The sequence below is a fragment of the Rhinoraja longicauda genome, chromosome 17 (assembly GCF_053455715.1).
Source record: "Rhinoraja longicauda isolate Sanriku21f chromosome 17, sRhiLon1.1, whole genome shotgun sequence".
Taxonomy (NCBI): domain Eukaryota; kingdom Metazoa; phylum Chordata; class Chondrichthyes; order Rajiformes; family Arhynchobatidae; genus Rhinoraja; species Rhinoraja longicauda.
The window spans coordinates 26619655-26633175 of NC_135969.1; the positions used below are offsets into that span (position 1 = coordinate 26619655).

Here is a 13521-nt window from a genome sequence, read left to right on the forward strand (position 1 = left end):
ACCTGTGTGCCCTTACCTCATGAATATATAGTCCACGCCTCCCTTTGTCCTGTGCCAGTTTGTATTGTGATTCATGTGCTCTCGGTCGTAGTATAGCTAATAAGTAATTTTTGTAACTAATGTTTTTGTAGTTGAGTAAGTTTAGAGTTTTTGGTTCGAATCGCAGTGTTCTTTAAGGTGAAAATTAAAGAACACCTTTATTTTCTCCAAATTGACTTGTGTGTGAGTCGTGCGTTTGAGTCCAGTTCCTGTGTGCCCTAGAGCATAACATAGTGGTGTTTAAGAGACTTTTGGATAGGCACACGGAAGTGCAAGGAATGGAGGGATATGCATCATGTAGAGGCAGATGAGATCAGTTTAACGGCATCATGTTCGGCACCAACATAGTTGGCCGAAGGACCCGTTCATGTGCCGTACTGTTCTATGTTGTATTTCATGATTTAACTGAGACACGAGCTTGCCCTGGTTGTAAATATACGCCTCAGCTTCTGAAGTAACCTATCCGAGGAAACCGATTCATTGGGTTTAACCCCTTTTATATTTTAAGCAACCCTTGAATGAAGCAAATGTATCCAATGTACTTTAATGTATCCAATCTGCCCATGTATGTATGTATGTATGTATATATACACATACATACATACATACATGGGCAGATTGGATGCATTAAAGTACATTGGATACATTTGCTTCATTCAAGGGTTGCTTAAAATATAAATATATATATATATATATATATATATATATATATATCCACACCATATATATCCAAACCATATATATCCAACAGTATATATATACACAAAGTGCTGCAGTAACTCAGCAGGTCAGGCAGCATCTCAGGAGAGAAGGAAAGGTCACATCTTGACCCAGAAAACCATTCCTTCTCTCCCGAAATGCTGCCTGACTTGCTGAGTTACTCCAGCATTTTGTGAATAAATACCTTCGATTTGTACCAGCATCTGCAGTTATCTTCTTATACGATATATATATATATATATCCACACCATATATATCCAACAGTATATATATACACTGTTTAAACTCCGATATCATTCTGTGGAACCCGTGTCCAAGTCGATTAGGGGGTGGAAGTCCTTTTGTGTTATTGGCCTTAAAATCAATGAACGCTGTTAAGTGCTTCCGTGGAAGGAAACAATTAATTAATCTGGTATCCGTGCCTCCGGAACCTCCTTCGCAGTCCCACGCGGCCTCAGTGAAGCAGTTCAAACAGCGAGCCGAGACAAGTGCAGGCAGCGAGAGACCAGCAAACACATCAGGACATCCATCTCTCTGCGCTGACCACATTCTGCACACACGCCCCTCTCTCTCCTGTACACACGCACACGGGATACTGTCGGGCATCTGGGATTATCTGGCTTTCATTTCCAAATAAAAAGAGAGCGAGCAAAGGACATTCAGCCTTTCATTGGTGTCAGCGGACCGGCGTTGATCTGAACTGGTCTATGTGGAGATCGCACATGCGGAGCGGGGGAGGTAGTGGGTGAACTTAACCGCAAGTTGTCTGCGTGATAATAACATGGGAGGATTCTGCGGCTGAAAAGGGAATTGCGAGTTGGATTTAAACCTCAGCGGCGGTCAGTGACAGTCTCGGGGTCCCGTTGACGGCTGAAGGAGGTGAGAGGGCGTTTCCCCATCTCTCTCTCTCTCTCTCGGCTCGGCACAGACGGAGAACACGTGCATTGCAGGCAGCGGGAACAGCGGGACCACCTGGCAAAAGAAACAGCGAAGAATCAAAGCAGGGCGGCAGCAACTCCTGTCTCAAGCTTCACGTTACACAGCGGAGGAGAGAGACACACATAGCAGGCGCGGAGTAGAGACTGGTTGGTGTGTGTTTAGTGTGTGCCCGACCGGCTCAAGGCAGCCAGTTGTTGCAAACCTGGCGACAGCCTCCAACCGCGAGCTTGTGACCCTTGTATCCAAAGAGATTAATTGAGAGGAACTGGAGTTGAAACTTCTGTGGTTGACCTTTTGGGTTGACAAAGGTCAGTCAAACTGAAACCCGAGTGTTGTTTTTTGCAGCTGACTTTTCTTCGCTTATCATCTCTCCTGTCAACCCCTTGCCCACTGTGCACCGGGACCACATCAAGGTTTTAAGGATTGCTTTTGTGACACATTGAAACAGACGTTGGAAAGACTGAAAGACAATGTTGCGGATCAACTGTGCGCATCGTTTATCTCCGGATCCCAGTGGATGTTGGGTCACCTTCGGTCTCCGCAGGTTCAATACCTTCGTCCTCCAGGTACTGTTGCTGTCTCTTCTCGGGGACAGGCTCGCGAGCGCATGGAGACCATCTCCGGCCCGGCTTCGGCTCACCTTCTCAGGTACTATTCAATGTATTGATCTTTTGTCAGTGTCTATGATTTTCTCTTTCTCGTGGACCTCCAGTGCCTCCGTGGACCTGCCAGTGTCTCCTTATCATCTCCCTTTGCTGCCTCACCCGCTGAGTTACTCCAGCACTTTGTGTCTATCAGCTTATCTATGTGTAGGAAGGAACCGCAGATGCTGGTTTACACCGAAGACAGACAGACACATTGTGCTGGACTAACTCAAGAAGGGTCTCGAACCTTAACGTCATCTATTCTTTTTCTCCAGATATCCTGACTGACCCGCTGAGTTACTCCAACATTTTGTGTTTATCTCCTTACCTATGTGACGTTTCTGGTCGAGACCCTTCAGACATGTTTGTCTATCTTCGGTGTATAACCCGCATATGTAGTTCCTTCCTGCACACCCCTTATCTGTGTGTTTGTTTTGTTCTTTTCGACCACTGACCACCTCTCCATCCCGTGAACAATTATGTTCCATCCGACTGAATCTCTTCATTTCTCCCATTCCCCCTGATTCTGCTTCTGTACTTCTTTGCTTTGTTCACAACTTTGTAGTAGTTCTCAACAACAAACAATCTGGAGGAACTCAGTGGGTGAAGCAGCATCTGTGTGTTTCTCAGTTCTATTTTCGTGCCTCCCTCTGTCTTTCCCTTACCTCCTGTATGTATTCTAGCTTCCCTTAATCGATTTTTTTTCTATTTGTAAAATCTATTGATTTATTTTGACGTTAGTTCCCCCGTCTCCCCCTTCCCCAGGATATTGTTTCCACACGTAATCTTGCAGATGTGCATCGTCTCTTGGTCCAGACATTTTTTAAGACCACACCCTGTCCATTATTCATTAGTTGTTAAAATCTTACAGTCTCCAAAGGTTTTTATAAGACCAATGCTTAACATGTGTTTTATGGAAAGCTATTAAAATTGAAATATAGTATTTGAAACCAGCTCAATTTCTCTCTGAAACCCATTAATGAAATAATTAATTTTGTTGGACAGTTACCTTATAGCTTGGTGATACTTTTCTGGCAGTTTATTACTGTTTGGGTGCACTTGGTGTGTTTAAGTGTTAACTGACCACATAATAGAAATTCCAAGTCTTATTAACTATTGCCTACCTCATAATCCTGTGACAATTACGTTACAAGAAAGAGACTTTGAGCTTAACAGCACCTTTCATTTGCCTCCAGAATGTTTTGTACTGCTTTACAGCCATCTCTGAATTTCCCACAGCAGGTACTATCATAACACTTAAGAGACATCGAGACAGGTACATGGATAGAATAAGTTTAGAGAGTTATAGGCCAAGTGCGGGCAGGTGGGACTAGTGTAGTTGGGGCATGTTGGTTGGTGTTGGATCAAAGGACCTGTTTCCATGCTGTATGATTATGACTCTAAATAAGATAATATCTAGATGGTTTGTTGTAGATATCATTTGAAAGATAAATGTTGGCTAAGGCTTAAGAAGAATTCATCATCTGCATACAGATGCACTGAACTCAAGCTGTTGATCTCTAATCTGCATCCATATGTGTCTTATGATACTCTCATTGCAAATTGCTTTTCCTCTTACAGACTGCCTACAGCTTCTAATATTATACTACTGTTTAATGGTCTACAAAATATAAACTCGTTTTGAAAGCTACAATTGTGCTGTTGGTCAATTTTTTAAAAACATAGCTAGTGAATATATGGCAAAATATTTAAGCGACGTAATTTATTTTGGGTAAAACTCCAGTGATGATGCTTAAAGATAAATTTGTTGTTGTCAGGCATTCACTGAGCAACTGAACCTGAAAAGGGACAATTTTAGTAACAGTTCTTCAGCGGAGGTCCCACACGGGCATTGAGGCTCCTTTCAAATGGAATCCTCCTCTAATTGAGAATCCCTCTTGAGCAGAACCATTTTGAGCAAGAGCAGAATGCCCTGGAGGGCAAAATACAAGAGAATCTTATTCACAAAATGCTGGAGTAACTCAGCAGGTCAGGCAGCATCTCAGGAGAGAAGGAATGGGTGACATTTCGTGTCAAGACCCTTCTTCAGACTGATGTCAGGGGGGTGGGATAAAGGAAGGATATAGGTGGAGACAGGAAGACAGTGGGAGATCTGGGGAGGGGAAGAGAGGGACAGAGGAACTATCTAAAGTTGAATCTTAAAGAGAATCTTACCTTAATTCACATCTTTCTATGACACTCTGGGTGGCCCCCAGAAAACTTCTTTTGAGCAGGGTGGGGGTGGTAATTTTGGTGATCTAGTGAATGTCACAGTTATTCAAACTGAAGTTCATTTTTGGTCTTGTTTAGATTTCTACAAAATGTTCAGGTCTTTAAGAGGGATGGCACAGAGGCGCAGTGGTAGAGTTGCTGCCTTACAGCACAAGAGAACCGGGTTTGATCCTAACTACGGGTGCTGTCTGTATGGCGGTTGTACGTTCTCCCCGTGACTGTGTGGGTTTTCTTGGGGTGTTCCGGTTTCCAGGTTTGTAGGTTAATTGGCTTCAGTAAGTTTGTAATTGTCCCTAGTGTGCAGGATAGTGCTATTGTATGGGGATCTCTGGTTGGCGCGGACTCGGTGGGCCGAATGGCCTGTTTCCGCACAGTATCACTAAAATGATGTAAAGCGAGGTCACTTGCAGATGGATCATACAGTTTAGTTTTACACACATTGAAGGCCGTATTAATATCTTTGGACGGAATTTCTGAATTGTATGAGAATGGCAACCAGATGGTAATCTGTGGCAGGAATCTTGTGATCCTGTAAGTGCTTGAACCCCAAAATGGAACAGCTCTCCTTTTTGTTCTTGGGTCCTCTAAAGAAGAAAAAATATTATCCTTGTGTGGTTGGTCTGCCTTGAGTTCAAAGAATATAAATGCAAAAAAAACAAGGTGGTGATATAGAATTGCTGATTATTCTGGAAATACAACATCTTCCCTGTAGTTTTACAAGTTTGTTGAAAGAACAGAATCTACATTTCTCGCCCTTGCTGTGCTTGTTCTGTCTGTGACTCTTGAACTATAACAAAGTAGTTGATTTTTAATTGTTTCTGAAATTGCTCAGCAAACCATTTAATCGCATACAACCACAATGAGGGAAGTATATTAAACGTTGACCTCAATACTGGATTTAGACATGGTGTCATTCACCCAGCCCAGTTACTTCCACATCAATTGCTGTTGCAATAATTCATTTGTTGGTGACTCTGAATTGCTATGACTTAATCGTGAGGACCTAGGTACAAGACAGGATCTGGAGTAAATGGTGAATGAACCAAACATACTTGATTTAATCCTCAGTGGTTATTTATTACAGATGCTTTTGTTCATGGCAGCATTTGTACAAGTGGCCATCCCATGGTTCCTGGGGAACTGAATACTCATTGTTACACTGAGGACTCCTGCATTCTATCACTACCACCACGCTAAATGCGATAGATTCAGGAGAGATCTAACAGCTCAAATCTGGTCACCCACATGGCAACGGCAGTCATTAGTTTCAACAGAATTTTATACCATCACCAGTTGCAAACACATGTCCTAGCACTTCCGTCACTCTACAATTCCTATAACATGAGAATGCAGATGCTGCCACAAACAAGCTGTTGGGGGAACTCCACAGGTCAAGCAGTATCTGTGGTGGGGGAGAGAATTGTTAATGCTTTGGGTTAAAATCCTGCATCAGTTGAAAGTGGCAATGGTAGGAAGATGGTATAAAGTGAGAAGGAAGGGTAAAAGAGGGCTTCTAGATGATTGGTAGACCAAAGAGGGGTGAAGGATGTAGGAAGATAGAAAATGTGCAGTAAAGACAGCAGTAAAAGCTGTCAACGAGGATGGGATTCGACCCCATGTGTGCAGGGCCGTCTTTACAGCATTATGGGCCCCGGGCACAGCAGTGTACTGGGGCCCCTACGACAACTACTCACAGGAATAAAAATGTAAATGGTCGATAAAATTAAACATATATTTATTTTATTGGCACTTCCAACAAAAGCACTTAGCGATGGACAGGGTGCTACATTGTTGCGAAAAGCACTTACAGATCGCTGTGAGAAGCACTTAGGGATGGAAAAGCAAAGCACTTAGGGAGCTAATTGTTGCGAAACAGATTGCTGTGAGAAGCACTTAGGGATGGAAAATGTTGTGAAAAAAACACTTAGGGACTGAAAATGTTGCGAAAAAAGCACTTATTGAACCTACATTTTAAAAGTAGTATTTATTTATTGCAAGTCACTTAACATACACAGATCAGCATGGGGCCCCTATGTTCGTGGGGCCCCGGGCAAGTGCCCATCAGGCCCATGCGTTAAGACGGCCCTGCATGTGTGCAGAGCACAATGATTTGCAGTCCATCGCCTTAACTACTCGGCAACCTCATCCACAGTGATGGCAGACAAAAGCCCACAGCAGAAATGGACAAATGAATAGTTCCAAAGGATCGGCTTGAAGGTTATTTTGATCACTTCATATTCATAATAAAATTGGAAGGCGACAATAAGATATTTATGTAATGTTCTGAAGAAGGGTCACAACCCGAAACGTCACCCATTCCTTCTCTCCAAAGATGCTGCCTGTCCTGCTGAGTTACTCCAGCTTTTTGTGTCTATCTGAGGGGTGAAAGATGATGGGTAAGTGAAACCAGGTAGAGTATGGGGAGGGATGGAGTTGGGATATGGGCAGGTGGATGATAAATAGAGGCCAAAGGGGTCAAGTCGGAGGAGGGAGGTTGAAATTGGAGGCAGCTAAGGGGATCATGAGATGGAACTCGAAGGCTACCATTGCTGGAATCCAATAAGCGAGGAAGTGTAAAGGAAACCATGGTGAGCGATGAATGGCAGATAGAGCCAGAAACAGATGGACAAAAAGGGGTGGAACTAGAGGGTGAAACAAGTTGGTAAAGGTGGTTGGAACCAAGAAGGGATGTAATGAAAATGGGTGAGTGGGGTGGGGTTGGATGATTGGTATTGAGAAAGGGACACAATGGGAGGACTGGAGTGGATTGTTAGGAGGAGGCGTGTAAACAGAGGAGGTGGGGTTACCTGAATCTGGAAAATTCCATGTTCTTACCGTTAGGTGGTAGACTACCCAGGGCCAGGCAGAACATGAGTGGAGTGTTGTTCCACCTTTGACGTTCGAAGGTGAATGAGATACAGACAGTATGAGAGAAGATGGTGGGAAGAATGACTGACACTGGACGAAAGGATAACATTTAATGTAGCTGTGCACTATATAAATATCTTATAGTTGCCTTGCAATTTTATTATGAATATGAAGTGATCAAAATAAACCTTCAAGTCGGTCCTTTGGAACTATTCATTTGTTCACAGCACATGTTAAATCATATTGATTCAGCTGTGGGCTTTTGTCTGTCAACACTGTGGACTTTGGGCAGATAATTCTGGATGTACTGTTCCAGCTTGGATATTTATCTCCCATGTGGCTGGAAGATCCTTTGTATCATGTGGCACAATGTGTTAATATGCATACACCCATTTCACCTCTGAGATTGTGGCCAATATTTAGCTTGTAATAAAGGAGTACAAATTTGTGTTCTAATTTGAATTTTAAGCATTCTAATTTGAATTAGGGTTCAAACCTGGCATCCAGTGACACAGGTCATGGATTACACCTAATATGTCAATTCAATATAGAGTGGTCAAAATCAACTGGTATTTACAGGATGTAACCTGCAGATGCTGGTTTACACCAAAGAGAGATACAAAATGTTGGAGTAACTCAGCGGGTCATCTCTGGAGAAAAGGAATAGGTGACGTTTCGGGTCGAGACCCTTCTTCAGGCTGTTTATAGGAGATGCAAATACAATTCAAGTGCAGTTGATGCTGAAATTGAGACTAACATGCATAACATTCGCCCAAGCAGTGGAATCAATAAAAGGAGCTTGTAACATATAAAACATTTACTAGACGCATGCTATTTAACTAGGCAGCTGAATTACAAATTAAATTTAAAGCAGGCATGTGTATTTTTTCTAACTAAAAAGGAAAAATAGGCATCACCTACACAGTCATTCCTGGAATAATAGCTAAAGGTGAAACTGAACCAGACGTAGAACCTTTTGGAAACTCTATGTTCAACAGATCTAACCAATAGTGTCAGCAAAATCAATAGGGACTGAGTAACTGTACCAAAGCAATAAAGTATAAGTTAGCAGAGGTGTCTAGTTCTGTCAGAACAGAAGCTAGAGAGTCATTCAAATACTCGAGACATTTCTGAAAATAGCCATAAACCCAGATCCAATGGCAGCCCGATGTAAGAATTGGGGAAACGTGGACTTTACAGTAATGAATATAACTGCAGGAATTTTATAATCATAGAAAGAAAATGAGGGATTGTCAAATAAAATATAAAGGATTATTAGAATAGAAAAAGGGGTAACGTCTCAGAAATTTGTGGTGAAATGCACAATAAGCTTCTAGGTGGCAGCAGAGGCAAAAAACTTGAAAGCATCGAAAGAAAGAAGGCATTAAAAGATTTGCTGAATTATCTGAGCATGAATGTATGACACTGAGCAGAATCGACTCCCAAAAAGGGAGTTTCAGATATCCATTAGTTTGATTAGTTTCTCCATTAACATTCTGATATCAAGGGAATACAATCTTTGTTTATGCAACCACTCCATGAAACTTGACCTGGTAATTACTAGTAACATTGTGCTGAATCTGAGCTGGAGTCCTTTTAAGGACTGTATCTTTTCTTTGATTCAGTGGCTAATCTGGACCTCTAGATAGAATCAAATCAATACTCTACTATAAATAATTAAAGCGTCACTTCCTCAACTTTCTATTCCAACTTCTTTGAGATTGTGTTGACCTTTCTGATACATTTTACAAGCATGTAATAGCTTATGGTAATGTATGTTTGTCAATCCTTGGATCCCTTCACTGTTCCTTAAATTCGCACCATTAAGACTTATTTCCATCTATTTCAATTTATCTTTCAACTAAAAGTAAATGAACATAGCCTCTCCAAATCTCCACTTCCCTCCCGTTCATTTCATGCCCCTGAACTTTTCTTCATCTACATAACGTAAGGTGGCTTTGAACTAAAAGTCATCTCATCTGTAAACTTGAATTTAGAACATGCTACTCCTTCATGCATCACTGCACTGCACATAAGGTGAAAGGCTGAGGCCCCTGTAATAGTACCCGAGGGACACCACTTGTCACATCCTGTCATACGGAGCATTCGGCTTTCGATCTTTTAAGTACTTTCTTGTTACACAGCAATATTTGCATTGACCTGAATGAACACAGGTGTTTAAAGATTACCCGTAATAAATTTACTTCTGCATTTCCTCAGAAAGTAGAAGCCTACAGGGAATCTAAAATCTGCCTCACTGCACGCATGAGATCTTTGTTTGCCTCAGCTTTGGGTAGTGAAAGATCATTTGTCAAGGAGACTAATGTTACTCTGAAGGCTTGTGGACATGTTGGTTATTTTACACTGAGCTTGAAATGTAGTGCTTTGTTTTGTGGCTGCATGAGACAGATTAACCTTTGCAGAAGAAACAGTTGGCAATTCCTCTCAAGCATCAAGGCAAAGTTGAATATCATAGTCTGGGCTGAAACAATTCTCAGTGACTAATGTAAAATTTATCTTGTTTTGTATTCAAGAAATCCATTCTAACAGCAGAACAATCATCCAGAAAAGATGAGAAGGATGAGAGGGGATCTTATTGAAACATAAAAGATTATTAAGGGATTGGACACGTTAGCGGCAGGAAACATGTTCCCATTGTTGGGGGAGTCCAAAGCCAGGGGCCACAGTTTAAGAATAAGGGGTAGGCCATTTAGAACGGAGATGAGGAAAAACTTTTTCAGTCAGAGTTGTAAATCTGTGGAATTCACTGCCTCAGAAGGCAGTGGAGGCCAATTCTCTGGATGCTTTCAAGCGAGAGCTAGATAGAGCTCTTAAGGATAGTGGAGTCAGGGGGTATGGGGAGAAGGCAGGAACAGGGTACTGATTGAGAATGATCAGCCATGATCACATTGAATGGTGGTGCTGGCTCGAAGGGCCGAATGGCCTACTCCTGCACCTATTGTTTATTGTCTAAGAAAGTAAGGCCTTGTTTTATACATAGCATTATATCATAAGTGTACGGTAAACTCACTGGAGAGTAGTTATTGTTGCTTATGGAAAATTGAGAACTTGCACAAGTGCATCCCATGACAAAAACTGAATTGAAAGGTAAATTGTGCTGCTTGTGCTGTTGCTTGAGGCAGATTTGATGATCAGGCTAGAGCAACTGCCTCAGGGTCCCAGTGACGCGGGTTCAATCCTGACCTTTGCCACGGTACATTTGGAGTTTGCATGTTTTTCCCTTTTGCTGCGTGGATTTCCTTCTGAATTTGGTTTCTTCCCATATCCCAAAGTCATGTATATTGTTAAGTTAATTGTCCGTAGAGCAAAGTGAGTGGTAGAACACGGGAGGAGCTGATGGAAATACTGGGAGAATAAAATGGGTTTAGTGTAGGATCAGTATAAATTGGTACTTGATGGTCAGTGCAGAGCCAATGAGCTGAAGCGTCTGTTCCATACTATATGACCATGACACGTTTTGAGAATGTGATCAGGAGCTTGCTTTAATACATGTTCTGAAAGTTTGGACTACACAACAGTACGACACTGTTAGAAAAGCATCTTAGATTATATACAGTTCCTGTGGGAGTGAGGGGTGGGGATGTGAATCGAGGACCTTCTATTCCAGAGGTTAGAATACTATCGGACGCACCCTGCAAACACAACAAATCTTAAAGTCCATTCATAAATTTACTATCACTCAAGTTTATGAGAAATCTTATAGTACGGTAGCGCAGCGGTAGAGTTGCTGCTTTACAGCGAATGCAGCGCCGGAGACTCGGGTTCGATCCTGACTACGGGTGCTGCACTGTAAGGAGTTTGTACGTTCTCCCCGTGACCTGCGTGGGTTTTCTCCGAGATCTTCGGTTTCCTCCCACACTCCAAAGACGTACAGGTATGTAGGTTAATTGGCTGGGTAAATGTAAATGTAAAAATTGTCCATAGTGGGTGTAGGATAGTGTTAATGTACGGGGATCGCTGGGCGGCACGGACTTGGTGGGCCAAAAAGGCCTGTTTCCGGCTGTATATTTATGATATGATATGATAATATAAAGTGACCTAAATAGAAGGGGGAGTGCTAATTTTTCCTACCTCCAGGAATGTTTTGTTCAACCTTTCATTCCCCCACCACACCCCCATGAACACAGGTCTGCTATAAGGCTGTTGTTTTCTGGACAATGTATCACAAGAACAGAGATTTTCAATGACAGATTCCAATCATGTGGAATGTATTGTGGAATCTAGAGCCCTGCAATCTCGGGAATTATTCTTAAAAATAAACTTTATTCATTTTGGAATTTTGCTCTTCTTTTCTTCCTGGTCAAAAGTCTGGCCTCTCGTTTGAATTGGTGGCTTCTTATTAATGGTCCAGTGATGCTGGATAAAATGCCCCCCTTTGTCTTTGAGAATATTTTTTCCTCACACTTGCTCTCCCCCTTGATCTCTTCATGCCCTTTGCAGTTTCCTCCACCCATAATGAACTTCCTTTCCATTTGTTGGCCTTTCTTTCTCTATTCCCCACATTCCCCTCCACAGCATTTGTACATTTTCCTACCTGGCCAAATAACTTGTGACCCCAGTCGTCTCGTATCAATTCTGTTTGTTATCTGACTTGGCAGTTCCATATTATCACTCTTGGAATATCTTTCCCCTTTATTGCCTCATTATCTGACAACATTTTACAACTACCACTTCCCCAGTATAATTTCCTTCACCTCCTTGTTTGTTTCTTACACCTCTATCTGCCCTTTCACATCCCTCATTTCCATTCCCACTCCACTCAACAACAAAAAAATCTGCTGGAAGAACTCAGCAGATCAGGCAGGATCTATGGAGAGGCACATCATTGATGTTTCGGGTCAGAACCCTTCTTCAAACTGGTCCCAACCTAAAACATTATCTGTCCATTTGGCGATGCTTGACCCACTGAGTTACTTCATCAGCTTCTTTTAATCAACATTCCAACATCTGCAATTTCTTGCATGTTCCTCTCCACTAGTTGACTGTCCCCCTCCTACCCATCACCACCCTTCCATTATGATGAATCATTTTCTTCAGCTACATTTGTAATTTCTCTATTCCATCTTCACTGCCTGCGCTCAATGTTTACTCCCTATTTATATGCTTCTCTCCTTTATTTGCTTTTCGTCCTATAATGATATAATAGAAACTGGATTTGCTTTGTGTGGAAAGACTGACAGTTGTTAACTTAGAGGCCAAATAAAACAGAAAATAACGTTACAGTACTTCAGAAATTCTTGGACAAATATCTAACTGCCAATAGGGAAGCAGATGTTTTGTGTGAACAAAATTTCTACAGTCTTTGTACAATTTTTCTACCGTTCAGAAAAGAAGCCTGTGAAAATTGAAATATGCCATGAAAAGATATCCTTCAACTCGAACTTATTGCGCGGACTGAGAAAAAAAATAGGAGTGTCATAGACTTTTGCTTCGGGCAGAATAAATCGAGCCAAGGCGCTTCATTAAAGAAAATGTAACACTGGGCTAATAGAGGTGTGTTTGGACATTTGGACATATATGAATAGAAACATAGAAAATAGGTGCAGGAGCAGGCCATTCGACCCATCGAGCCAGCACCGCCATTCAATTTGATCATGGCTGATCATCCAAAATCAGTATCCCGTTCTGGCTTTTTCCCCACATCCCTTGATTCCCTTAGCCCTAAGAGCTAAATCTAACTCTCGCTTGAAAACATCCAGCGAATTGGCTTCTCTGAGTAAAAAAGTTTTTCCTTATCTGAGACCTAAATGGCCTACCTCTTATTCTTAAATTGTGACCCCTGGTTCTGGACTTCCCCAACATCGGGAACATTTTTCCTGCATCTACCCTGTCCAATCCTCTAAGAATTTTATGTTTCCATAAGATTCCCTCTCATCCTTCTAAATTCCAGCGAATACAAGCCCAATCGACCCATTCTTTCATCTTATTCCAGTCCCGCCATCCTGGGAATTAACCTGGTGAATCTATGCTGCAGTCCCTCAATAGCAATAATGTCCTTCTTCAAATTAGGAGACCAAAATTCCACACAATACTCCAGGTGCGGTCTCACCAGGGCCCT

General features: G+C 42.0%; 1 protein-coding gene across 2 annotated transcripts in view; it reads left to right on the forward strand.

Annotated features, from left to right (window-relative positions):
• The first annotated feature begins 1418 nt into the window (after positions 1-1418).
• The window catches only part of sema3h (sema domain, immunoglobulin domain (Ig), short basic domain, secreted, (semaphorin) 3H), a 145601-nt gene continuing 133498 nt past the window's right edge, over positions 1419-13521 (forward strand). The window contains exons 1-2 of one of the 2 annotated variants that reach the window (XM_078414428.1): positions 1592-1638; positions 2044-2346. In XM_078414428.1, the coding sequence (XP_078270554.1) occupies positions 2169-2346 (178 nt within the window). In that variant the 5' untranslated portion in view covers positions 1592-1638; positions 2044-2168. Of the gene's footprint in view, positions 2347-13521 lie in introns of both variants that reach the window. The other variant, XM_078414429.1, reaches the window with a different exon arrangement.